General features: G+C 47.5%; 1 protein-coding gene across 7 annotated transcripts in view; it reads right to left on the reverse strand.

Moving 5' to 3' along the window:
• Positions 1–555: 555 nt before the first annotated feature.
• Positions 556–25,081, reverse strand: part of Tango2 (transport and golgi organization 2 homolog) — a 39,112-nt gene continuing 14,586 nt past the window's right edge. For 5 of the 7 annotated variants that reach the window (XM_004627972.3, XM_023711614.1, XM_023711613.1 and 2 more), the window contains 8 exons: positions 23,268–23,365; positions 16,709–16,797; positions 9,859–9,978; positions 8,842–8,956; positions 6,529–6,599; positions 4,377–4,530; positions 2,942–3,046; positions 556–1,532 (listed from right to left, as the gene is read on the reverse strand). In XM_004627972.3, coding sequence (XP_004628029.1) covers positions 1,412–1,532; positions 2,942–3,046; positions 4,377–4,530; positions 6,529–6,599; positions 8,842–8,956; positions 9,859–9,978; positions 16,709–16,797; positions 23,268–23,323 — 831 coding nt within the window. In that variant the 5' untranslated portion in view covers positions 23,324–23,365 and the 3' untranslated portion in view covers positions 556–1,411. Of the gene's footprint in view, positions 1,533–2,941; positions 3,047–4,376; positions 4,531–6,528; positions 6,600–8,841; positions 8,957–9,858; positions 9,979–16,708; positions 16,798–23,267; positions 23,366–25,081 lie in introns of those variants that run through there. The other 2 variants (XM_023711617.1, XM_012513972.2) reach the window with 2 other exon arrangements.

Below are 25,081 nucleotides of genomic sequence, written 5' to 3' on the forward strand. Positions count from 1 at the left end.
TGCGGTTTCCTCACAGGCCTGGAGCAGGGAAAGTGGGCCTCCATTTGGCCCCAGATGGACCAGCAATTCATCACACCTAGGCTGTACCTCAATGCAAGTCCGCATCTACCTTGGGCTCATTGCTTGGAGTGCTGTTCTGAAAGACCAAGTCAAGGCTCAGCTGGAGAGGCACAGAGAAGCCTTGGAACTGCGCATTAGATATGTGGGATATAATCTTGGCTAGGGCTGGGGACTTAAGCTCCTGAGTGCCAGGGCTAAGGCAGACTTCACTTGCCCACTACCATTCACAGGCTAACCATGGCCTCTCCAAGATTTCTCTTCATAAGCCCTAGTATTAAGTGATTTGCCCTGTAAACCACACCTAATTTACATACATACATAGGTTTCCTTGTGCCACAGTCTCTGCCCAAGGACAGATGGACCTCCTGACTGCCTGGCTTCATGTGGAAGACAAAGAAGGAGAAAGAGCCTCATATGGGCATTTATACCACCACAGGAGATCCTGTCACCATCATACAAAGGAAAGACCTTGAAACACTTATCACAGATCAAAGCTTTATTATCCATAGCTCACATAAGTTCAGATTCCTATGAAGCTGAACTCTCCAGGAAGGAAAAGGGAGACAGCAACAGTTAACTAAGTTCCCTTACTGAGATAGACCTGCACAGAGCCCTCAATGCTCACCTGAGTGAGGAGGGGCCTAAAAGTCCCCAGCACACACCTGCCTTCCATGGGCAGAATGACCAGTGTACATGACACCCCTGGTACACGGAGAACCTTCTAGGATACATGGGATACCTACACCATCCTAAAATCATCCAGTATATATGAAGACTGCCGCATATACACAGGACCCTCTGGCACATCAAGACCATACTAAGGGTGTGCTTCAGTTGTAAAAATGAGTTTTGTATCTTCTTTGACATGGCCTGTCTCCTCTGCAGGATGTCTGGGAACTGAACTACAGTTGTACTCTTTGCTCCCAGGAAAGAAAAGGCCTAAACAAAAGCTTACCCCATCACTTGACCAGGCAAAGACCCACTGGCTAGAAGTGCATATGTGGTGAGGACTCTTCTGTGTGCATATGTGTGCCTGTGTATGTATCCATGTGTACATGTGCATATTTATGCATGTAAATGTGTTAACACATTCCCTTTATGTGTATGTGATTACTTACGCACACAAGCAGGGTAGACCCAACTACATTGCCAATGTATGGGACTGTGTAGGCCTAGCATCAGACTCTGTCACTCTTCAAAGGCAGACCCTGAGCTGAGTACAGGGACACAGATAACACATAGATCAGAGGGTGCCAGGCCTAGAGGACACTGGCTGAGTTCTAGGCAGTGCCATATGCCATGAAGATTCTAGTCCACACTCGCCTTGAAGCAGGGCCTCTCCAGAGCTCTGTTAGCTCTGAAGCATGAACTCATGGGTGTTGGTCTCCCACCGGGAGGGATCCTTGTCCAGCATGCTGCGCTCTGTGAAGGTCACCTGGCCATTTGCATCCACAAGGATAATGGTGTTGGTTCTGAAAGACAGTGTTCTCTATGCAACCCTTGGTGCCAGTCCCATCTGTCAGGGCCATAGCTGAAGTAGAAGAAGCAAGCCCATCAAGCCTGGGGCCTGTGTTAGGCCCTTTGTTTCAGCCTGAGATGGGGGTCATAGATGAGCAGCAACCTCAGCCTTGGGGTCATGAAGGAGCTTGTCAGGGGCATCTTGGCTCCCTGGTTGGCCATGCAGGCCCACAATAGGTGAGTCTTGTTTCCTCTGCTCTGAAATAATAGCCTGTGCTGCTTTCCCTCTTTAGCAAGAGCCCTGCCTGCCTGTTGCCACAGAATAACTGCTAGGTTGACCACACACCTACCTACTCAAGAGGACCCCAAGGTCCAGACTCTTGATCACCATGTGTTCTTCTAAGAAGTCAGGCTCTCAACTACTTGGGGCCCACGCCTTTCCTTCCTGGAAAACTCCCTCCTGTCCCCTTCCTTCCCTACCTTCCCAGCCAAGCCAGGTGGCCACCTGCTAAATTTCAGCGTACACTCCTCTTCCCACCCAGTCTTTTCCCACTGTGAGAGGTTCTTCATGTTTTGTTTTTTGCTTTTTTTTTTTTTTTTTGTACCAGGAATCATACTCAGGACCTTGTACTTGCCAGACAGGTGTTGTGCCACTGAGCTATATCCCCAGCCCTTGTTTTATTTTTGAGACCAGTTCTCACCAGTAATTAGGCTGGTTTTAAATTCATTAGGTAACTCAGCCTGGCTTTGAACTTGTGGCAATATTTCTGCCTCAGCCTCCCAAATGGTGGGCTCACAGGTGTGCACTACCACCCAGCTTGGGAGGTTCTTCATGTTGTAATACCTATCTCTCATGGAAGAAAGGTGGACACATACAGAAATGAGTAGCCTGCAGCCCCCACCATTTAGGTATGTAACCCATAGGGCCTAGAATGTCAGTATCAGGGCATCTACCCAAAGGGATCTTCTAAGAACAACACATACTATCCCTGGATACCTGGTGGCTATATACTGGCACCTCACTAGAAGGGGATGTAATCAGAACATCAATAGCTTATCTCACAGGGTTAGAAAAAATAGTCCTAAAATTCACTTAGCACTGGAGGAGACCTAGAATAGCAAAAGCAATTCTGAGCAACAAAGTAAGACGGGGCATCACAGTCTCTGACTTGGGAAGGAGACAGCTCAGGGGCCCTTCCTAGGGCACAGTGGAAACTCATGGACCACAAACCTGGGAGCTGCCAGTCATTCATGACATTCTCACTCTTCACACAGCCAAGGCTAGGCAGGGCAGAGGCTATAGAATCCATTCAGCTAGGAAGGAGTCTAGCCCTGGCATGCTGTGGAATGTGGGGAAGCTGTTTCTTTGCCATTTCCTCTAGCTTTGAAGGGGACATGTCCAGCAGCCCCAGGCCCACCATACCTGGTGCCGTAGTCTGGGCAGCGCACACACACAGCTGCATACTTGCTCAGTATAGGCTGTATATACTCCTGGCCCTGGTCCTCGATGGCTGGGTCTGGCAGCTGTCTGGAAGAACAGAGGAAAGGGTGGCCATCACTCCCTCTCCTGGTGCCTATAGCCCCATGTAGGCAGGTGGCCTACCAGCCTCAAGGTTCCTGAGGAGCCCTTTAGCCTTGGATAGGCTGTGCACAACCATGAGGGTGTTTTGTTTTGTTTTTATGAGCAAAATATATTTATTGAGGGAAAGAAAGCTCAGATCCAAGAGAGGGACAGGAGGGGGGGCCTGAGCGGGTTGTCCCCATGAGGGTCATTTTATCTTTGTTGCTTGGTGGCCCCATACCTGTGTTAACCTTCCATGTATGGGTCCATCATTAAGCCCACCCTTCTAGGTGCCACACACACTTTCTCTCTGCCCCTAGAGTTGCACTGTGAGAATCTGTCCATGTGACAGAAGTCTGCTTGAACCTTGAGACTTGCAAGTCACTACAACAGGCAGCAGGACTGCAGCCATTGATGAGAACAGCTAGGGATCATCACAGAATTGCCTAGGATGACACAATGGCCAACCACGACATGGATTTACTGCTGAGAAAGTGGCTAGACAAGGAGGTCAGTAGAGCTCCCTTAACAGGTAGTGATGCTGAGGCTGAAGGATGATGCCATGACCTAGGGGAGAGGGAGGTACAAAGAGGGCAGATGAGCAGGGGGCAGGGAGGGGCCCCTGGAAATCATGGTGGGACCATTCCTCTGAGGGGATGTTGGAGCAATAGAATGGGAAGAAGTAGTAGACACTGGATCACCTAGGCAGAAAGGTGGCCAGCGGAAAGGGAAAGATATGGGGCTGCATGTGAGACCAAGGCCAGCTTGACAATCACTGAGACCTTCTGCTAGGACAGCCAAGATTTAAATACCCAGGGTCTGAGGATGCACCACTGCTACCTGCAGTGCCTTAAGGACTCCAGGCTAGGAAGCACGTGGGGGCTTCCTAGCCCCAGGGACAGGTGCATCTGTGCCCAGTGTTCAGCCTAGATCACTGGGGAGACAGGATATGGGAGATTTTGTCATCTTCCAGATGAGCTCTGAGTTAGCTTCTCAATTCTGTGGCTTTGCCTCATGTGGAGAAAAGCTTCCAGCTCCTCTAATGCTATGCAAGCCTATATCCAAGGTCAGGGAGCACCAAACTTCCCAGCCAACAGGCCCTCAGTTACCCCACTTCTCATCATCCAAGTATCCTATTGGAAACACCAACTGGATGCCCAAGGGGGCCAACCAGGAGAGCAGGAAGGCAGCTGAAGAGCTAGCCCTGATCACCTCCATGGGCTTTCAGGCAGTAAAGTCTGCCTTCCTCTGCAGCCCAGTGCCTGCATGGTCACCCAGTGAGGACTTGTCTACTTACGCCTCCTCATTGTTCAGCACATCCAGGAGCTGGGCAACAAGGGCATCCTTGGGGAGTGCCTGGCTCTGCTCCACAACCTCCAAGAATAGCTGCTTGCCAAAACACAACTTCCTCCAGGGTGTCTCCAGCAGTGCGTTGCTCAGCCCATAGGTTCCTGCAGGGAGGAGGGTCAACCTGGCCATGCAGAGGCCCTGCTATGTGATTTCAGGGGCAACTACTCTCACCAAACCACCTGGTATAAACTGAGGTGCTAGGGGTCCAGCCAGGAACAATGAAACCAGAAAAGGCTGAAACAGAGCTGTCCCTTTACACTAGCACCTCCTCTGTGCCCTCTCTGCTCCATCTTTGTATGCAGGCATACATAAGAGACCATGAAGTGTAGCTACATGGAACCTGAATGAGAACAGTGACATAGAACTAACACCTGGAACTCCAATGGGGAATCTCTCTCAAAGATAGAGCATGAGGACACTTACAAAAGTCAAAAGTAGACAATTAGAAACCCATGCCTCGGAGGGCAACTACCATGATAGGCCTGAATTGTGCCAGCAGTCAGGAAACTGTAGCATGTGGGGACATTATGTCCTGTTTCATCCAAGTCTGCCCCCTAACTTGATCCATGTCCTACATCATCTTCATCATTTTATTGAACTCATGGCCTGATACCTGCTAAGCATGTGGTTTACCACTGAGCCAAATTCTCAGTCTCTCTCGCTCTCTTTTTTTTGTTCTTCAATATATTTACCATCTACAAGCAATTGTTTTTATTTTTTTAATATTTATTTATTTTTATTTATTACATTTATTTATTGTGTGTGTGTGTGGCCAGCTCAGCCCACCAGGGGGCGGGGCTGGCTGGCATGTGGTGCTGGGGATCGAACCGCGGTCCCTGTGCTTTGCCAAGCTTGTTTCAAGTAGGTGCTTTAGACCACTGAGCCATCTCTCCAGCCCGCAATTGTTTTTAAAATTCAGCAGTAATTTCCTTCTTCCCAATAACTAGCTCCATTGATGCCTCTTATTTTTTCTCTTTTATTTAAATGAATTGTGATTTTTTTTTTAATGTATTTGGTACAGAATCTTACTACGCAGCTCAGACAAGTAGTGATCCTCTGTTTTCACCCTCCCCAGCACTAGGATTACAGGCATGCACCACCACACCCAGACTCAGCACACCCAGGGGCGGGGCCAGTGCGGCACTCGGTACCAGGGAATCAAACCCCAGTCCCTGGGCTTGCCTAAGCAGGCACTTAGTCTGCTGAGCTATCTTGCCAGCCCAGTCTCTTCTTTTTAAATAAGAGCTTTATTGAGATATGACTCATCGCTTCTCGGCCTTTTGGCTAAGATCAAGTGAGATATGACTAACATTTTCTACAGTTCACCTGTTTTTTAGTGTCATATTTAAAGGGTTTTAGTATATGCACAAAGTTGTGCTATCATCACCACTAAGTCCAGAACCTTTTCATTATCTCCCAAAGAAACCCAAGACTGATTACCACGTATCTTCCTGTTCCACCACCTCCCCAGCCTATGGCAACTTGGATCAGGTAAAGGCAGGTTTGGGAATGAAACAGGATGTAGATGAAAAGAATTTCTACCAAAAATGACTTAGCAGAAAATAAACATTGCTAGCCAGCAGGGTCTCAGCTACTGAGAACAAAAGGCTTCAGGATAGCCCCCAGCTGCTTCCCTAGAGCCCCCTGCACCAATGTTTTGAATGAGGAAAGAGGATATCTGCTTCCTTTCATGCCTTGTGTTTGCCAATTTCTTCCCAGGCTATGGGCAGCCCAGGCTGCCAAGGGCTCAGGGCAGACCTAATGATATGTGGACAATCACCTGCTACACCAAAATACTGAATGAGGTGGCATGAAGGCAAGCAGAACAGTAGGGACATGATGCCAAGCTTAGCACCGCACACCACCATAGCCCTCTGCTTCACTGTTAGGTATCAACAGGCTCTTGGGAGCTCAGCTGAACCTGCTCTGGACCCTGATGGCTCTGTCCAAGGTGGGACGGGGAGGGCCAGCATCACAGAGTGTGGCTGGGCTCCTGCTGTGGAGTACCCCACAGATGGCAGAGAGTCCCACATTAAGAATGGAGAATCCCTAACACAGCAGCAGTCTTTCATCCCATCAGGCTGCCACAGCAGGCTCACCTGGCGTCAGGACAATGGGCTTAGGGTCCCCTCGGTTTCCATAGTAACAAACAACATCTCCTTTTGCTGTGCTGTGGATGGAGTAAAGAGAAGGTTAGACAGGATGGATAGGGTATCTTGTTCTCAGCACTGCCCAGTGATCTCATGGGCCAAGCCCCAAGCCCTAGCCAAGCACAAGAACAATGGTCTACTTTAGCCAGGCTGAGGGGCTGGGAAGGCTAAGCCATGGTGACCTAGTTCCTATAGAGCATCACAAGAACACTGATAGCTCATCTTAGGGACAACCAAGGGAGGGAGAGAACAGCATGTGAAGACCCTCCTGCCTAGACGGATGCCCTGTGACATGATCACATGTTGACAGTTATAAGGCTGAGCCCCATGAAAACCAGCGCCTTCTGGAGAGGCACAGTCCCCTTCTCTCCAAGCACTTCTGGGGCTCCTAGCATGTGGCCTCAGGGTGAAATAGGCTTCTGAAAGACCACACTTTCTTACTATCATATTCTAAGTGCATGCTCTACAATATTAACATGCATCACTGCTGAAGATGTCCCAGATCCTTAATACCACAGAAAGCCTTGCTGCTAGAACTTGGAATGCCTTTTTGTTGCTGTTGTTTAGTACTGAGGATCACTGAGCTATAGTCCTTTTTTTTTTTCTTCTTTTTTGAGACAGGGTCTCACTAAGTTACCTCAAGTGGGACTCTGACTTGAGATTTCTCACCTCAGTTTCTTGAGTATGCATCATGACTTTGAGATCTATGAATCATCCTCCACATTAGATACCAGACAAAGAGACCTGCATCTTCCAAATGGACAAATTCAGAGAAAGGAGTAGAAAGGGTGGGTGGGGGTACTGCTAAGTCCTCCTATCCTTTCTGCTCCATGCTGCCATCTGCCACCAGGCATGACCCACCCACCAGCTTCTACAGCCTCTAGTCTGTGTTCACGTTCCTCGTACATCACACCCCTTGGCAGCTTCCTTAAGATGTTTGGTTAATAAATTCAGAGCTGTTTTCAAGCAGAATGCTTTTGAACTTTTGATGTAACAACAGTGGTATCAGGTGTCTATGCTGGGGCAGCTGGCACAGCCAACATAAGGAGGGCCTGCTGTGGCTTGGATTCCTTATCAGCACCCACCAACAGGGCTGCTCACTGCTACCCGCTAGCCTCAGCCCCAGTACCATCTGCCACTGACTCATGGAATGCTTCTCTGGTCACTGTGTGCTTTCTTGAGTTGTGATCAGGGTGGCAGACTCCAGACCCAGGAGCTAGGAAAGGCTGTTCAGGCTCCCCGAGGTCCAGGGCCACACTTCCACAACTGCAGGGGTTATACCTGATACATGCCCACACATCCATGTAGAGCACAGCTCCCTTATCTCCCAGCCATTGGCACTGCTGCTGAGTGCCCAGTCCCACCAGTGGCTCTGTTCTAGTGTCCTGGAGCTGGGGCCACACATGGAATAAGTGACATGGTAAAGTGGTCTCCAAGTTTGGGGAGTACATGGACTTGGAGCTGCTATAGGTCAGTGAGGAGGAGAGTTCCAGACAGCAAGTGCCAACACCAGCCTCCACCCTTGGCCCTCCACATGCAGTGGATGCTAGAGGCACAGCAGACCTCTCATGGAAGGAACCAGCTCAGCAAGGAGCTCTTAACATGGGTACTGATTGTCCCTCACTCCCATCTGTCTGTCCTGGAGGAAGCCCCTCCAACCAGCAGCCCATGGCTTTTGTACATATTAGGCTTGCCTGGGATATAATGAAAAAGAATTGTTTGGGACTGCATATAAAAAAATACAAATAACAAAAAATTATTCTAAATCTTTTTTACCTCAACCCAGACATGTTCAACTCACAGGCTTCAGGTTGGACATACCTGCCTACCTAGTTTATAGCATCTGCTGACTTTGGGGCATCAGAATGAGAAAGAGAGGAGCCAGAGGGGGATAGGGGAAGATGCTCACTTCACCAAAAGGCAAAACACAAAATCTCCACAGTACCTGTGGCCATATCTCTAATTTGAGAACCGCCTAGGGTCACAGCACATGACCAGGGCTGCTGTGGGCTGTTCTACAGGGCCTCCCATGGGAGGGGAGTGGACACCTAGCCGGGGCCACAGACTGCCCTTCACAGCACCAGCTCTTTTGAAGCAGAGAGCAAGAAGCCCTCATTCTATTCCCCATGACTCAGGTGGATGGACCTGAGACAGGCTAGGTCTTTGGGATGCTTGCCAAGCCTCTGTAAGTGCCTGGAGTGGTGGAGATCTGGCCCCAGGGCAGTGCAGGGTCAGGTTGCTGTCCCCTTCTGGCAGACTCACCTGAGGTCAGCTGCTATGAGGTTAAAGCCATTATACAGGTGGCCCTCCTGGGAGACTTTCTTCAGGTAGGACAAGCTGTCCATGTCAGTGGTCAGAAAGTTGGTTACAAGTTCACCTGTGTGCAGGGGACAGGGACATATGACTTGGGTGGCAGATGAGCCCCTTTTCTTGAGATACAACAAAGACAGAGGGATCCCACTGGAGCTACAGCAACTGGATTCAGCCACACTTCACTGAGGGCTGCCACAAAGGGTGGCACTGAGAACTACAATTTTTTGTTTGTTTTTAAAAAAAATCTTCCAGCCAGGAACAGAGGCTGTCATCATAGCTAGTTGAGAGGATGAGGGCCGGGGAGATAGCTCAGTAGAATAAGTGCTTGTCTGGCAAGCGCAAGGACCTGAGTTCAATCCCTGGTTCCACCAAAAAAATAAAAAATAAAAATAAAGGCTGGCCAAATTGCACAGCAGATTATAGTTGAGAGGATGAGACAGGAAGATCATGAATTTGAGGACAATCTAGGAAACACAAAGAGAATCCCATCTAAAACAAAACAAACAAAAAACCCGAAATATTTTTCCCATATTTCTCTTTAGGGAAATCCAGCACAAAGAAAGACAAAACTTCACCATGAATGATGTGTGTCAATAGAACTGTGCTAGAGGGAGGGGGAGGTATCCATGCTGCTGGCATGGTGGACAAAGATACAACAGGAGTGACATTTTTGTGAACTGACACCCTTAAAGGGTTCTCACGGTCATAACCACATCTGTGTGGGTGCCCAGAGACCAGAACAATGGTGGCTATTACGGTGATGCCATAGGTCCCTTCCCCTTCTCTTGTGTCTCATGTTCCTGAGATAGGTGAGGAGCCTAGAAAAAGCTCTACCTTGAGGGAGCGCCTGCTTCCTGCCTACCCTTTCTGGCCCACTCTGCCTGCCTTACTAGGCCCTACCCCACTGGGTCACACAGCCCCCTTGCCTGGGCCCAGTCCTGCTTCCCCCACCCCGCTCCCCTTTACCTCTGCCACGGGTATCTCGGTCCAGCTGTGGCTGCAGGTAGTTGGTGAGCGCCCCTAGCTTCCCTCGTGTGCTGATGCCCAGCCATGTGCCTCCTTCCCTGCCTTCTTCCATGTCGAGCCCTGTGGCAGGTGACAGTTACCACTCATTGTGATGGGATCTGAGCCAGCTCTGGTTCCCACTCAGTGCCTGTACCCTAGGAAAAGCAATGTTAGGGGCTTGCTCCATGACACTATGTAGCTCAGCCCAGCAGCCCTGCCCACGCGTTGGGGCTCCAACTCTGCAAAGTGAGGCAGGTCCTAGGATATGGAAAGAATATAGGTAATAACCCTATCCCACAAGACACTGCATGCACCAGATATGCCCATCTCAGGATCAGTAGGGTGAATCTGAATCTGGGAGGTTTGCACATGACCTCACAACACACCCTGCATATGACCTAGATTGGGGGTTCAGGGCACTAAGATAGCTTCCCTACCTAGGGGCCACATCTACAGGAACAAGCACAGGTCCAGACTACGGTCAGTATTCCACAAGTCATCAAGCCTTGTCACTAGGTAAGACAGATCTTACAGGAGATGCAGAGTGTAGTTCAGTGGCAGAGTATTACCTAACATGCAAGGGACTATGGGTTGGATCCCCAGCAATCAAAACAAAAATCAAAAATCTACAGAGGGATACTTGCTAGACCAGAGGATCGATCTCTCTCTCTCTCTCTCTCTTTCTCTCTCTTCCAGTCTTTTTGAGACAGGGTTTCACAAAGCAGCTCAGGCTGGCCTCAAGCACACTTTGTAGCCCAGGGTGGTCTCAAACTCTAAAGGATCCTCCTGCCTCAGTCTCCTGTGTGCTGTGAGGTTATAGACATGTGCCACCATGCCTGGCTCAAGACGGAGCCCAGGCAATGTGATATTGAAAAGGCACCAAATGAAGCTATGAGAATGAAATCCAAACTGCACTGGAAACCCCAGAAAGGTGGAGAAGCCCGGAAGTTTGAAGATCTGAGAAAAGCCACAAGGAGTGTACAGAGCCAGCCCAAGAGAGCAGCCATGGGAGCTGCAACCCTGGCAATGCCATAGGGGCAGAACAACCCTAGCCCTTTAGAGTGCAGATCTCACCACAGCTTGCCCTGGGTACTAGACAGGGAACTACAAGATTTAATGTTTGTGGGCTGGTGAGATGGCTCAGTGGTCTAAAACACCTACTTAGAACAAGCTTAGCAAAGCACAGGGACCACGGTTCAATCCCCCAGAACCACATGCCAGCCAGCCCCGCCCCCTGGTGGGCTGAGCTGGCCACACACACACACACACACACACACACACACATAAATAAATAAATAAAATTTTTAAAAAAAGATTTAATGTTTGTCCTGTCAGGTTTCATTTTGCTTCGGTCCCATTGGTTTATGTATTCCTATTCCTCCCTTTTACAATGGTAATGTTTACCCTGTACCACCATACATCAGTAGTGTTTAACTTTTTTATTTTTGCAGAGGCTCACAGCTAAGAGTTTGCTTTGACTCTCAAAGGAGACTTTGGGCTTGGACTTTTCAGCAATGCTGGAGCTACTAAGAATGTGATGTCTCTTACAGATGAGCTAAATGCATGTTGTATAAAGTGACACAAATGAGTCTTTTGGGGACCAGGGACATAATGTTACTGTTTCAGACCTAAAATGGCCTCAAAGACCCTGTTGGGAAGGTGGATCATAGGACAGAGCAGCTGACCTGCTGTTGTTAGGTGGGGTCTGGTCAGAAGCAGCAGGTCACCGGGGCATGGCCTGGGAGTGTCTACAGTACCCCCCTTCCCAGCTTCTCCCTTGCTTTCTGCTTCCTGGCTGCCATAAAGAACAGCTTGTCTTCCACCTTGCCACTCTGCCATGCCATCCTGCCCTGGAGCCTGCCAACTATGGATTGAAATACGAGCCAAAATAAATCTCTTCTTTAAATTGTGAGTGTCTGTTATTTTGTCCCAGCAATGATGAAAATGATTAAGACATCTCCACAGGGTGGATGAGAAAATGTGGAACAAAATGGAGAATGAGAACAGGGCAGCAGTAATAAGAGGGAAGACACTTTTGTAGGTACCCCTTATTGTGTCATTTGACTCTTCTTGCCAGGCAAGTGCTTATTCTACTGAGCTATTTCCCCAGTCCCAGTGTGTAGTTTGACTCTTAAGACCATGGAAATGAAAAGAATACACTTAGCCAACACAAGTTAGGCTTTATCCAAGCATGGTGATACATACTTGTAATACCAGTATTCAGGAGGCTGAGGCGGGAAACTTGTCTTGAATTCCAGGCCAACATATTCTATGTAGTGAATTCAAATCCCAGGTAAGCAGATAATAAATGAATCTACACTACCTCACTGGAAGAGAAAGAACTTACCAAAGTAACTTTGTTGTTTTGTTTTGTTTTGTTTCTTAAGACAGAGTCTCACTATGTATTCCAGGCTGTTCCACTAATGTAACCCAGGCTGGTCTCAAACATAATAATCCTCCTGCCTCAGCCTCTTGAGTGGTGAGACTACAGGGCAAGCACCATGCTCAGATACCACCTAAGTAATTTTTTTTTTTTTTATTTTAGGGAAGGGTCTACAGGGTGTTCAGAGTCCACTACTAGATTGGACTTGTAGTGATCTGCCTGTTTACAGCCTCCCAAGAGCTGGAATTACAAGCGCACGCCACCATGCCCAGTCTCAAAGGCTGTCTCAGTGTGCCCTGGGGGCAGGGATCAAACCCCCAGCCTCTGAGCCAGCTTGCAAGTGCTTTAATTCACTGAGCTATTTGGCCGGCCCTCAACTAAGTAATTTTGGAAAACAGAATTTTGACTGGATACACTAAAGCTACAGGCAAAGAAGAACTGCTTAAAAATGTTAGGCTTACATTGGGGCTGGGGAGATGGCTCAGTAGGGTAAGTGCTTGACTGGCAAAGGCAAGGATCTGAGTTCAATCCCGGTTTCGCAAAAAAAAAAAAAAAAAAAGTTAGGCTTACAAATGAAGAAATACAGGGGCTGGTGAGATGGCTCAGTGGTCTAAAGCACCTACTTAGAACAAGCTTAGCAAAGCACCTGGACCGTGGTTCAATCCCCCAGCACCACATGCCAGCCAGCCCCGCCCCCTGGTGGGTTGGCCACACACAGTCACACACACACACACACACACACACACACACATAAATAAATAAATTTTTTTAAAAAATGAAGAAATACAAATGGCAAGTAAATATATGAAAAAATGTTCAACATCATTGGTCATTTGAAAAATGCAAATTAAAACAACACTGAGATTTTATCCCCACCAGAAAGAAATGCTATCATCAAGAAATCAACAAATACTAAATGCTTGAGGGGTTGTGGGGAAAAAGGGAACCCTTCTCCGCTGTTGATGCGAGTGCAGAGTAGTATAATCACTATGGAAATAAGTGTGGAGATTCCTCAAAAAACTAGGATTAAAGGTCCCATTCAACACAGCTATTCCCCTCCTGGGTATTTTTTCAGAAGAACTGAAAACATCATACCACAGAGATATATGTGTACCCATGTTTATAGCAGCACAATTTGTCATAGCTAGATGTCATAACTAGATGCCCAGCAACTGAGGAATGGATAAAAAAGATGTGAAGGCTGGGGAGATAGCTCAGTGGCATGAGCACCTACCTGGCAAGCATAAGGTCCTGAGTTCAATCCCCTGTACTGCAAAAACAAAACAAAATAAAACAAACAAAAAAAGAACAGGTTGCAGAGATAGCTCAGCAAACTAAGTGCCTGCTTAGGCAAGCACAGAGACCAGAGTTCCATCCCCAACACCACATGCTGCACCAGCCCCACCCCGGGCATTCCGAGCCAGCCACCAAGACTGGGCGAGGTGGCACACACCTGTAAACCCAGCGCTGGGGAGGCTGAAACAGGAGGATCACTACAAGTCCGAGCTGCATAGTGAGACCCTGTACCAAATACATTAAATAATAATAATAATAATAATACTTAAAGATGTGATATTTTTACAAAATGGCGTATTATTCAAGCATAAAAAAGATAAACTCAAGGCTTTTATAGGTAAATGGATACAACTAGAGACCATATTCGTAAGTGAAATAAATCAGACCCACATGTGTATACATCCTATTGTCTTGCTAGTGTAAGAACCTGAAAGAGTAAATAAAATCTGAAAGGTACAATAGATACTGTGAAAAGGAAAGAATCTGGGCCGGGGAGATGGCTCAGTAGAATAAGTGCTTCCCTGGCAAGAGCAAGGACCCGAGTTCAATCCCCGGTTCCGCAAAAAAAAAAAAAAAAAAAAAAAGGAAAGAATCTGTTCAAAGGGAAGGAACAACTTGGATGACGAAAAGGACAAAAGAAATCCCCAGCACTGGGATTACAGGCGTGCACCACGACACCCATACTCTAGCTGGCTCAGTCTGCCCTGGGTGCGGGGCCGGCACAGCACGTGGTGCCCGGGATTGAACTTCAGTCCCTGCACTTGCCTAGCAGGTACTTCAGCCTGCTGAGCTCTTACTGGCCCCTCTTTTTAATTTTTTGTAATTTTCTTTTCTCTTTTTTTTTTTTAAACAATTTTGCATGCTTATATCTGGTAGTCTGAACAACTAATTTGAAGACAACAATATGCAATATAGCAACCATTGTTGAATTCCTAAAAAAAACAAAAACAATGTTAGGCTTTATCTGGGCATGGTGATACACACCCATAATACCAGTACTCAGGAGGCTGAGGCAGGAAAATTGTCTTGACTCACAGGCCAACTTTGTCTATACAGTGAATTCAAGACCATCCTGAATTACATAGTGAGAACTTGACTCAAAAAAATTAATTAGGCCAACCAAATAGTTCAGGAGATTAAAACACCTGCAAGCAGGCACAGGGGCCCTGGCCTGCTGCCCTGCCATCCTGGCCCTGCACCCAGGGTGCACTGAGACAGCGATTGAGATTGGGCATGGTGGTATGGGGCCTGTAATCCCAGCTCTAGGGAGGCTGTAAATAGGTGGATCACTACGAGTCCAATCTAATAGCGAGACCCTAAACACCCTGTAGACCCCTCCCTAAAATAGAAATAAGTAAATAAATAAATAAAAAGATTAACTAATTAAATTTTATTTATTTATTTATTTTTTTGGCAGAACTGAGGATTGAACTCAGGCCTTGTGCTTGCCAGGGAAGCGCTTATTCTACTGAGCCATCTCCCTGGCCTTAAATTTAATTTTAAAATAAAAACCAAAAAACGTAGGAAGGAAGTGGGAAAGCAAACAGTTCTGCAAAAGAACAAGGATAGGGCTGGTGAGATGGCTCAGTGGTCTAAAGCACCTTAGAACAAGCTTAGCAAAGCACAGGGACCACGGTTCAATCCCCCAGCACCACATGCCAGCCAGCCCCACCCCCTGGTGGGCTGAGCTGGCCCCCCATAAATAAATAAATAAATAAATAAATAAATAAATAATTTTTTTAAAAAAAAGAACAAGGATGGAGCACTTGCACCAGACCTGATTTAAGGCCTGCTAAACACTGTTACTTGATATTTCTTTTTTGAGCTGGGGTCTCTCCTGTTACCTAAACTGGCCTTGACTTCCAAAGCTCAAATGATTCTCCCACCTCAGCTTCCCAAATAATTGGGACTACAGGCATTCATTACTCCACTTGGTTCACAAGGACATTAAGTAAGAGACTGCAGTACTGACATCCAGACAGACACATACACCCATGGGACATAACAGATTCTAGACTTGACCCACACATATATGATCAACTGGTTTACAATCAAGTTGCCATAATTATACAACAAGCTAAAGAACATCCACCTAATAAATGGTGCTGAACTAACCAGAGAGGGTAGGGGGTAAGCCTCAACCTCATACTTTGTACAAAAATACTTCTGAGATAAATCACAGACCAAACCATAGGCCTGAAAATCAGAAGGCATCTGGAAGCAAATAGAGAAAAATATCACTGACCTTAGGGGCAGTACAGACTTCTTAGACAACACACAAAAAGAACAAACTACGATGGAATAGATAAACTGCATTTTGTTAAAATAGAAGTCTGTTCACCAAAAAGATAGCATCAGGGAAATGAGTAGGCGTACATTTATCCAACAAGAGTCATCCAGAATGCATAAAGAAATCCTACAAGTCAACATTTAAATATGAGTAAGAACGCCTTATCCGGCCAAGCAACAGAGTTAAGATTTTCTCTTCCGTATAAAACAAACAAAAAACAAAGGAAACATGGTGGGGTGGGGGAATGAATCCTAAGATAAAAGATCTAAGAAACAGAGAAATAATTGAAGTGAGTCCCTCATTAGATTAGAATGCCCAGGATCAGGTGAGGAAAAAGCATAGAGAGCCAGGCAGAGGCCAGGATGGGGTGAAGAGTTCAGGAAAATGGAGGCACTGGTCATATTTCTAAAACAGAATGTACCCCATTCAAGGTTTTGCTCCCAAACTCAGCCCACTATCCCAGGAGCAAGGAGCACACAACAGAATTGTGGATGCAGATAAGCACACACACACACACACACACACACGGAGGTGCGTGCACACATTAGCAAGCGTGCCTTGAAAGTGGCCAAGGGACATGATCTTCATATGCAGACTGACCAAGACATGTGAAGCTATGTGGATAGTGCTGGGGGGACAGCTCAAGGCTGTTCAATTGCTAAACTAGCACTGCCCCAGAGCCCAGACCCACCTATTCATATGGGTCATTCATATATTTGACATTTACACTGGCAGCAGGGCTCCTGTGAAGCTCATTTTGGGACCTGTGCATTCATGCTGCCCCAGGGGCTCAGGTGAAGCCACAATGAATAGCTGTCAAATAGGTGTCAAAGAAGACTTACCACTAAGAATCTCATTGTTGTTGCCCCAGAAGTCGGCTAGCTTGGATGGTCTGTGGTAGGATTCATCCCTGTTGGCTGCCAAGATAAGCCTGAGAGAAGAAAGCATGACTGGCCATATTACATAGAAACACAAAAGCCATGTCCCCCTCAGGATTCAAACCAGATCCTTCACAATGAGCTATGTCCCTACCCCCCCAAACACACACCCCTTTTTAAAAACTTTTTGTCTTTGAGACAGGGTCTAAGTTACGAAATTGCTCAGGCTGAGCTTTAACTTGTAATCCTCCAGCCTCAGCCTCCCAAAGTGCTAGGATTACAGACGTGCTATCAGGTCCGACTCTCACTCTCTTTATTTCTCTGGGTACTAGGGGTTGAATTTAGCCTGTGCTCTATACCCTCAGCCTTCTCTCTTGTTAAAATAGTTTCTAATATAGCATCCATGTACAAGTTCCAAAGAGGACAGGAATCCACTAGTCCTCACAAGGCCTTCACCTGGCAAAGGTCCACAGTGACTCCAGGCAGCTCCCAGAGAGACTGCTCAGCACCCCTGCCCAGGAAACAGGAAAGTGCCATGCAAACTTATAGGTTTCCATGGCTTGCTGCTGGGAGACAGGTTCATATGCCCAATAAGACAGCTTCAGCCCCTGCCCATATAGCCCCCATGCAGCCAAACAGAGCCTGGCCAGTGGGAGGATGGCTGGGCAGGTGAAGACCCTCAGTGCTGTCACCAAGCACAAAGAAGGAACTGGGCTAGAGGCGTGAGACACCCTTTCTAAGCACATGTGCTATTCCCTGAGAACAGCCACAGCAAGCCTTCAGGCTTCCTGGAAGTGTGAAGCCCTTGCCAAAAGGACTGTGAGGCTACATGCCAAATCTCAGCAGCACCCAGGGCTTCTGAGGACAATTTCATTCTGTGATTCACAGTGTTGTAGGTGTACAGGGAGGCATGGGATGTTACTGCCCAGGGACTGTACATCACTTTAAACTCTCTGAATCTTTGATGAAACCCTTCAGGCTACCCCATTTGGCCCACCCTACCTCTAACTGCAGCACCAGCCACTCTCTGTCTCATCCTCTCAGCCACTTTCAGGGTTGTACCTTATCTGCCAAAGGTGGCAGAAAGTGGCCACCATTCCTGCCACAAACTCCAGCCATTCACAGAATAATCCTTTGTACCTCCAAATGACAAGTTCCAATCCAGACACAGCCTGTGTCTCACATATCTGCTCTGTCCCTTCTGGACTGAACTGTCCCCACCGCCACCACCGCAGCAAGGCCAGCAGCAAGGCCTACATTCCCTGGCCATCCTAGCAGGGCCATCCTGGCAGGCACGAGTTGACAATAAGCACATCTGCCCTTCGGTCTGCACAGGCTGTGGCCTGGACAACTGCTAGGAGGAAGAAGATAACATGATCTCCAAGTGGCAGAACATTACATAGTTGTGAAAGACACACCAGAGACCAGGCTGGGAGTCCCTGTTGCCCCTAAGGTTAGAAATCAATTTACATGTGGTCTTTTTCTGGTACTTTCTCTTAAATACCAAATGTTCCTTCTCTACCCTCACCTCCCCAATCCTTGAGGGTGAGGGAAGATGGGAGCTGGGAGGCCCCTATTAGGGCTCCCAGGGAGAGTGATGAGTTCTACAGTCCAAAGCCAGGTAGGAGCTGCTGGCTTTGGTTGCCAACTATTTTATTTTATTTTTGGTTGCTGCAGCATGGGGAAAAAAAAAAAAAAAGAGGAAATGAAAAGCAAAGCTGACTAAGCAAAACATTTTGTGCTAAGATGTTCAATTGCCTATTTTTAAACAAGGAATGTGTGCCTAATAATTTGAGAACAGTAATTGTTGGATTATTTTTATTATAGGAGTCCCTGCTTAGTTGAATTGCTGGTGGTTTGGCAGAGATTTCATTAAAATACAGAATGTAGAAATGAGCAGGTGTAATGAGCACTCACAGTGAGCTCTAGACAGAGGAAGTGATTTCCTCAGTCAACACTGGTGGGGGCTGCGATGCAGAGCAAGCTTTGTCCGCACCCCGTGTGCAGAGAGCTGGGGCTGCGACACCACAGTGCAGGGCTCTGAACATGCCCAGTCAGCCCCTGGCTTTGTTCTGTTGCGCTAGCTGCAACCACGGTTGATCTATTAACACCAGGCATGCCTCCCACTGCTGAGAGGTGAGTCTATGCACTATCTGGGGGGTGGGCATGTATACCATTTGAGGGGTGGGGCCTATTATCACAGGGGTGGGGGTGAGTTGGCAGCAAGTAGCAGGTGCTTTGTACCATGACCCAGCAATCTGGTCCTCAGAGATAACTCCAGAGGCAACAACTTGCCCAGCAGCCACTCCAGGTTGTGGCTAGGAAGGGGCTTTACATAGGAGCGTAAGAAACATTTTTTTAAAAGATGAGGGTTACAGGACAATGTGACCATGTTACCCTGCTGGTGGTATCTTGGTTCTTCTATGGTGCCTATTCATTTGACATGTATCAAATTACCGCAAACACAGCATCTTAAACCTACAAATGCTGATCATTATCCCCCCAAAACATAATCCCAGGTATTAGAATGCTAACAGACCAAAACCCCTAAAGTCTACTGTGCGTGGTAGCACATACCTATAATCCCAGCTACTCAGGAAGCTGAGACAAGAGGATCATAAATTCAAGCCCAAGGGGCTGGGAGATAGCTCAGTGGCATAAATGCCTGCCTGGCAAGCACAAGGTCCTGAGTTCGATCTCCAGTACCAAAAATATAAATACATAAATAAAAATTAAAAAAAAATTCAAGCCCAATCTGTGCAATTTGTTGAGACCCTGTCTCGAATTAATTAATTATTTTTTTTAAAGGACTGGGGATGTAGCTCTTTGAGTTCAATCCCTACCAGCAAACCAAATCAAACAAACACCTAAAATCTAAAAGTCTCATGGGGGGCTGGTGAGATGGCTCGGTGGCCTAAAGCACCTACTTAGAACAAGCTTAGCAAAGCACAGGGACCGCGGTTCAATCCCCCAGCACCACATGCCAGCCAGCCCCGCCCCCTGGTGGGCTGAGCTGGCCACACACACACACACACACACACAAATAAATAAAATTAAATTTAAAAAAAGAATATTTAAAAAAATAAAAATAAAAAAAATAAAAGTCTCATGGGTCATGGTAGTGCACCCCTGTAGTCCCAACACTTCGGAGGCTGAGACAAAAGTGTCACCATAAATTCAAGGCCAGCTTGGACTATATAAAAGTTTATATTTAGCTTGAACCACATAGCAAGACCCTATCTCCAAAAAAGTCATAAATACTTTGGCAGCACAAGGACCAGAGTTCGAGCCCACACACTGCACCAGCCCCACCCCTGGGGCGCACTGAGCCAAGACCAAGTTGGGCCTGGTGGCACACCCCTGTAATCCCAGCACTGGGGAGGCTGAAAACAGGAGGATCACTAGGAGTCCGAGCTACACAGTGAGACCCTGTGCCAAATATATAAATGGAAAAAATAAAATCTAAATGTCTCTAATCCTTTTATTTTCCTTTCTCTTTTTTTCTTTCTTCTTTTTTAAAAAAATGTATTTAGTACAGGGTCTACAGGGTCTCACTAAGGTCGGACTCATAATGATTCTCCTGTTTTTAGCTTCCCAAGTACTGGGGTTATAGGCACATGCCACCACACCTAGTCTCAATTGCTGTCTCAGTGCGCCCCTGGGGCCAGGCGGCACAGCATGCTGGGGATCAAACCCAGCCCTTGTGCTCTGCCTAAGCAGGCCCTTTAGGCTGCTGAGCTATCTGGTCAGCTCCCTCCCCCTTTCCCCTTTCCCTTTCCCTCCCCCTCCCCTTCCTTTCTTCCTTCCTCTCCCTTCCCCTCCCCCTCCCCCCCCTCTCCCTCCCCCCTCTCCTCTCTCCTCTCTCCTCTCTCTTTCCCCTCCCACACCCTCCCCTTCCCCTACATAGCTCAGGCTGCCCTCCAACTTGCAGCAATCCTGCCTAACCTCCATAATGCTGGGATGATAGGTGTGTACCACTCCACTTGGTCCAATTTTAAGTCCTAAAAGTTAGGAAGATAAATCTTAAATGTTGAAATCTCTGAAAACTGATATTGTCAAAACTATAATCTAAGGGCAGAAAAAGGCTAAAGAGGGATGGAAAGTAGATTATGATGAAAGACATGGACTGTGAGATGCAACAACAAAAGTAGTAATTTATTATCCTGCAGTTCCAGAGGCTGGATGTCCAAGACCAAGGTGTCAACAGTTGGTTTCCTCTGAGGGTCCCCTCTCAGCAATATGAGTCTATCTGCACTCACACTGGCCTTCCACAGTATGTCTGTGTCCTAATTTCTTTTCCCAAGGGCAGCCATCATATTGAATCAGACCTACCAATATAGCCTCATTTTACCATCATCGCTTTCCCCCCCCAAGCTGTCTCCCCATTTTAAAATTAATTTTACTGCTATATACTTTTGTGATACTTAATAATTATGTTCATTTTGAAGATGCAGATATATGTAAATATAAATATATTGATCATTCTCAATCTCTTCTCTACCCCTCCTTCATCACTTTATTAAAAACTTATTTCCCAACACAGTCACATTCTGACAAAATAAGGATTCAACACAGGAATATGAGGGGGCACAATGCAGCCCATAGCATGCTATGACTGTGGATGTCTCCCATCAAGAGTCTACCCTCTTGCTGGTATGACTTCACAGGAACAAACTCTAAGGGACCATTCCCACACCTCACCAAGAGCCAGCTGCTAGGGGCTAGGGACCTAGCCCAGTGGCGCAGCACCTGCCTAGCAAGTGTGAGGTCCTAAGTTTGATTCTTCAGTACCAAAACAAAACTGCAGGGGCCAGAGAGATGGTTCAGTGGAATAAGCTCTTCCCTGGCAAGCACAAGGGCCTGAGTTCAATCCCCGGTTCCGCAAAAAAAAAAAAAAAAAAAAAAAAAACCCAAAAACCTGCAGCCAAGGGTCCACTGTGAAAGTCACACTGAAGGTACTGTAAACAAACCTGGCTCTCCTAATGGTGATCAGGTAAGCAGAGCCATTCCCATGTGTGTGGGCATTAAGTACTTGTGCCCAGGCTGAAGAGGAGCCCTTTTCCTCTTCCCCTCACCTCTTTTTTCTCTCCCTTTTTTTCCCCTGAGATTTCTTGCTAAATTGCCTGGGCTGGCATCGAGCTCGATTCTCCTATCTCACCCTCTCCAGCATATGGGATTACAGGCGGGTGCCATTGCACACAGCTCTCACAGTTCTTCTTTACTGCCTATTTGCACGTGGTGTGTATACCCATCATTTCTTCCCCCATCCTTCTTACCATTTTTACATTACATAAAGGTGGTCATCAAGGAACAGAATATGAAGTAGGCTTACGGCTGTATCTGGGAGTAACAAACAGTGCTCATGACAGACTCAAGGACTATTGGGCTCTATTCCCTTGTGGGAGGATGCTAGAAAGAGACATTCAGAGATGAAGGGCAGTTTCCTCCCCACCTCTGGGTGCTTCTGCAGGAGGTTCCTGAACCATGTGTGGCCTCCACAGGTACTCACTCCCATAGTGCCAGCAATAAGCAGCATTCAGTGACCAGCACACACATCTAGCCTCCACCCAGTAACAGGTGCCAGTACCCAGAAGATAGATGTCCAGAAAGTTCTGCTAGCATGGCAACTCAGGGACTTCTTGGCATCTGGTGGGTCATAGCTATACCTTTTCTGGCAATGTCTGGATCTCTGCCTAAAGGTAAAAGAGAGGGCACAATCCTAGGCACTCTATCTCAGCCATAGGAGGTGTAGTTACTCCTTATATCTGCTATTCCTATAATCTTACAGTTCTGTTCCCGTCCAGCCAGCCAGTCCCTCACAACTCCAGCGCCCCATTACAGTTAGTAGTTCTTTACTATATACTTGCCCTGAAGGATTCTGTCTGGACAAGACTTGCTTCACTCACTCTGCTAGGGGGACCCTGATTTGCTTCGCTCACTCTGCTAGGCGCTGCTCATGATCTCCTCTGGCCTGCCTCTGTGGTCTCTTCCTTGGTCAGAGGGGAAAAAACACTGGACACCCCTCAGTTGCTGTTTCTTGGATGGAATCGAGTGAATTCAGCCATTAGGAGCCACAGGATCTATGCAATTCTGCAGTGACTTAATAGAATTTCATTGAACCAGTCCGAATCATTTCTGGCACACATTTTTAAGTGATGAAAACTTAGCCAGGGGGCCGGGGAGTTAGCTCAGTAGAATAAGTGCTTGCCTGGCAAACACAAGGGCCTGAGTTCAATCCCCGGTTCCTCAAAAAAAAAAGAAAAAAAAACTTAGCCAGATGTGGTGACACACACCTATAATTGCAACACTCTAGGAGGCTGTGGTAGGAAGATCGAAAGTCTGAGCCTGTCTTAGGCAACTTAGCATTAGATCTTGCCACTGGGACTCAACCATCCAGGGCCTGGCCCACATGCCCTGAGGCTTCCCTTGCCTCTCTTGCACATGGTGTCCAAGTGGAATGAGAACAAAACCATACCCCAGATCCAGTGGAGCATGGCAGATGCAGGGCAAGGGGGTTGGTTACCTGTATGCATTTTTGGAAGCAGGTCGAGGATCAAACTTAAAGAAGATGATGCACATGAGTTGCAAGGGGGTGGTTTTGCTCACAGAGGGTCACAACGTCTGAGGGAGAAGGAAAAGAATAAGTTGAACAAACAGCAGTCAGCAGATGACAGAAGGGCCTCACTGAACCTGCAACAGCCCAGAATAGAACCACTAACGAGCAGGGCTGCATGGGCAAAAATCACATGGTTGTCAGAACTGTACAAACCTCTCCCTTCACCAGGACATTCATCAGTACTGAGCAGTCTGTACCTCTGCCACCCACAACATTCAGTCACCCTGGACCTATGTTGCTCACTGGCAGGGGGAATGCAGGGCAGGAAGTAGCACTAGCAGCAAGAACAAGAACCACCCATGGAGCTGGAGCCAGTGGGTGACAAGGTCTCCTCTCCGAAAAGGCCAGGTTTTCCCTACAAGACCTCATCTTGGTTCCGGGACCCCAACACAGGGCATCATACCCCACTCACCTGGGAGGCTTTGTTCACTCATGCCAGCAGACAGGGACATGTGCTAAGGATGTTGCCTCCAACCTGGGTGCTGGGTGAGTGTAGATGAAGGCACATCCCTTTGCCATACGGACCCTGGGCCCCTGGGGCTCTGGGGCCCAGCAGGCATTATACCACAACTGAGTCAAAAAGTGAGATTAGAGTTCAATACCTCCAACCCTGGAAGTGTGACTTGAAGGTCCCTGAAACATGCATGATGCAGATCCAGGGCAGAGTCACTGTGTGCAGCAAGAACACGGAACCACCAAGAAGCTACTCCAATACTGAAGTGGGTTGAACAGATTCCTCTGATAAAAGTCCAATGAACAGACATGTGTGGTGTGTAGGTGTTCAGTGGATGTGCACAGAGACACATCTGTAGAGCTAAGTGCCTGAATCTAAGTGCCCAATACGTGTACACACGTACTTGTGAATACAAGAGAAAGTATCTGTGTGTGCATTTATGCCCATGTGCTGATATCTGTATGAACATGTGTGACTGTTGTGTTTGTGAGCATATGCATGTTACTGAGTGCATTAGATGCCTTAGAGGTCTGAGTGGGCTGTGACCTGTCTCATGGTTCTCTAGGGGTGAAGGTGGGCCATGCCCTGTCTTAGGGCATCCTAGTGATTAGGAAGTGTCTGTGTAGGGGCCCTGGCCCTAGATGTTAAGTACAAGGTACCCACTAGTGCCTGGGCTCCTCCCAGAAGGCAGCACATCTATAAAGTGGGTCTCTGTGTTTCAAGCCCTCTACATGTCTTGCTGAGGCAGAAGGCCAGGGGGAGATGTCCAGGCTTAGCCCATTCAGATCCACATCTGAATGGAACGTGGACAAACAACTACATAGGCCATCTTCCTGGGAAAGGGCCACCAATTCCTGTCTATGGGTATATAAGCAAAGGGCATAGGCTGAGGGAGGCTCCAGCTCACTGTTCCAAGCTAGAAGCCTCTGAAAGCCACCATAGCTCTGGGAACAGAGAGCTCGCCTCTGACATCGGTGGCTCCTGATTCTTGGGTCTCTAAAATAAAACCTTTGTAGACTCTATATCTCAGCACTCACAGAATAAAGGTATTTCCAAAGGACTACCTACAGGGAACCTGCCAACCTGATGGAGCCTTTCCATGGACACAACCATCATATTCTCCCACTCACTGGTATGGTTCAGGGGGAAAGGCACAAAGGATTCACTCCACCATCTACGAATGCTTTTCTATTACTGTGTCTCCACCAGCTCCCACAGACCACACACTGAAACCATCAAAGGACCCATACCCAACTGGCTGGCTGGC

Source organism: Octodon degus, unplaced genomic scaffold (genome assembly GCF_000260255.1).
Source record: "Octodon degus isolate 3935 unplaced genomic scaffold, OctDeg1.0 scaffold00021, whole genome shotgun sequence".
Classification (NCBI taxonomy): domain Eukaryota; kingdom Metazoa; phylum Chordata; class Mammalia; order Rodentia; family Octodontidae; genus Octodon; species Octodon degus.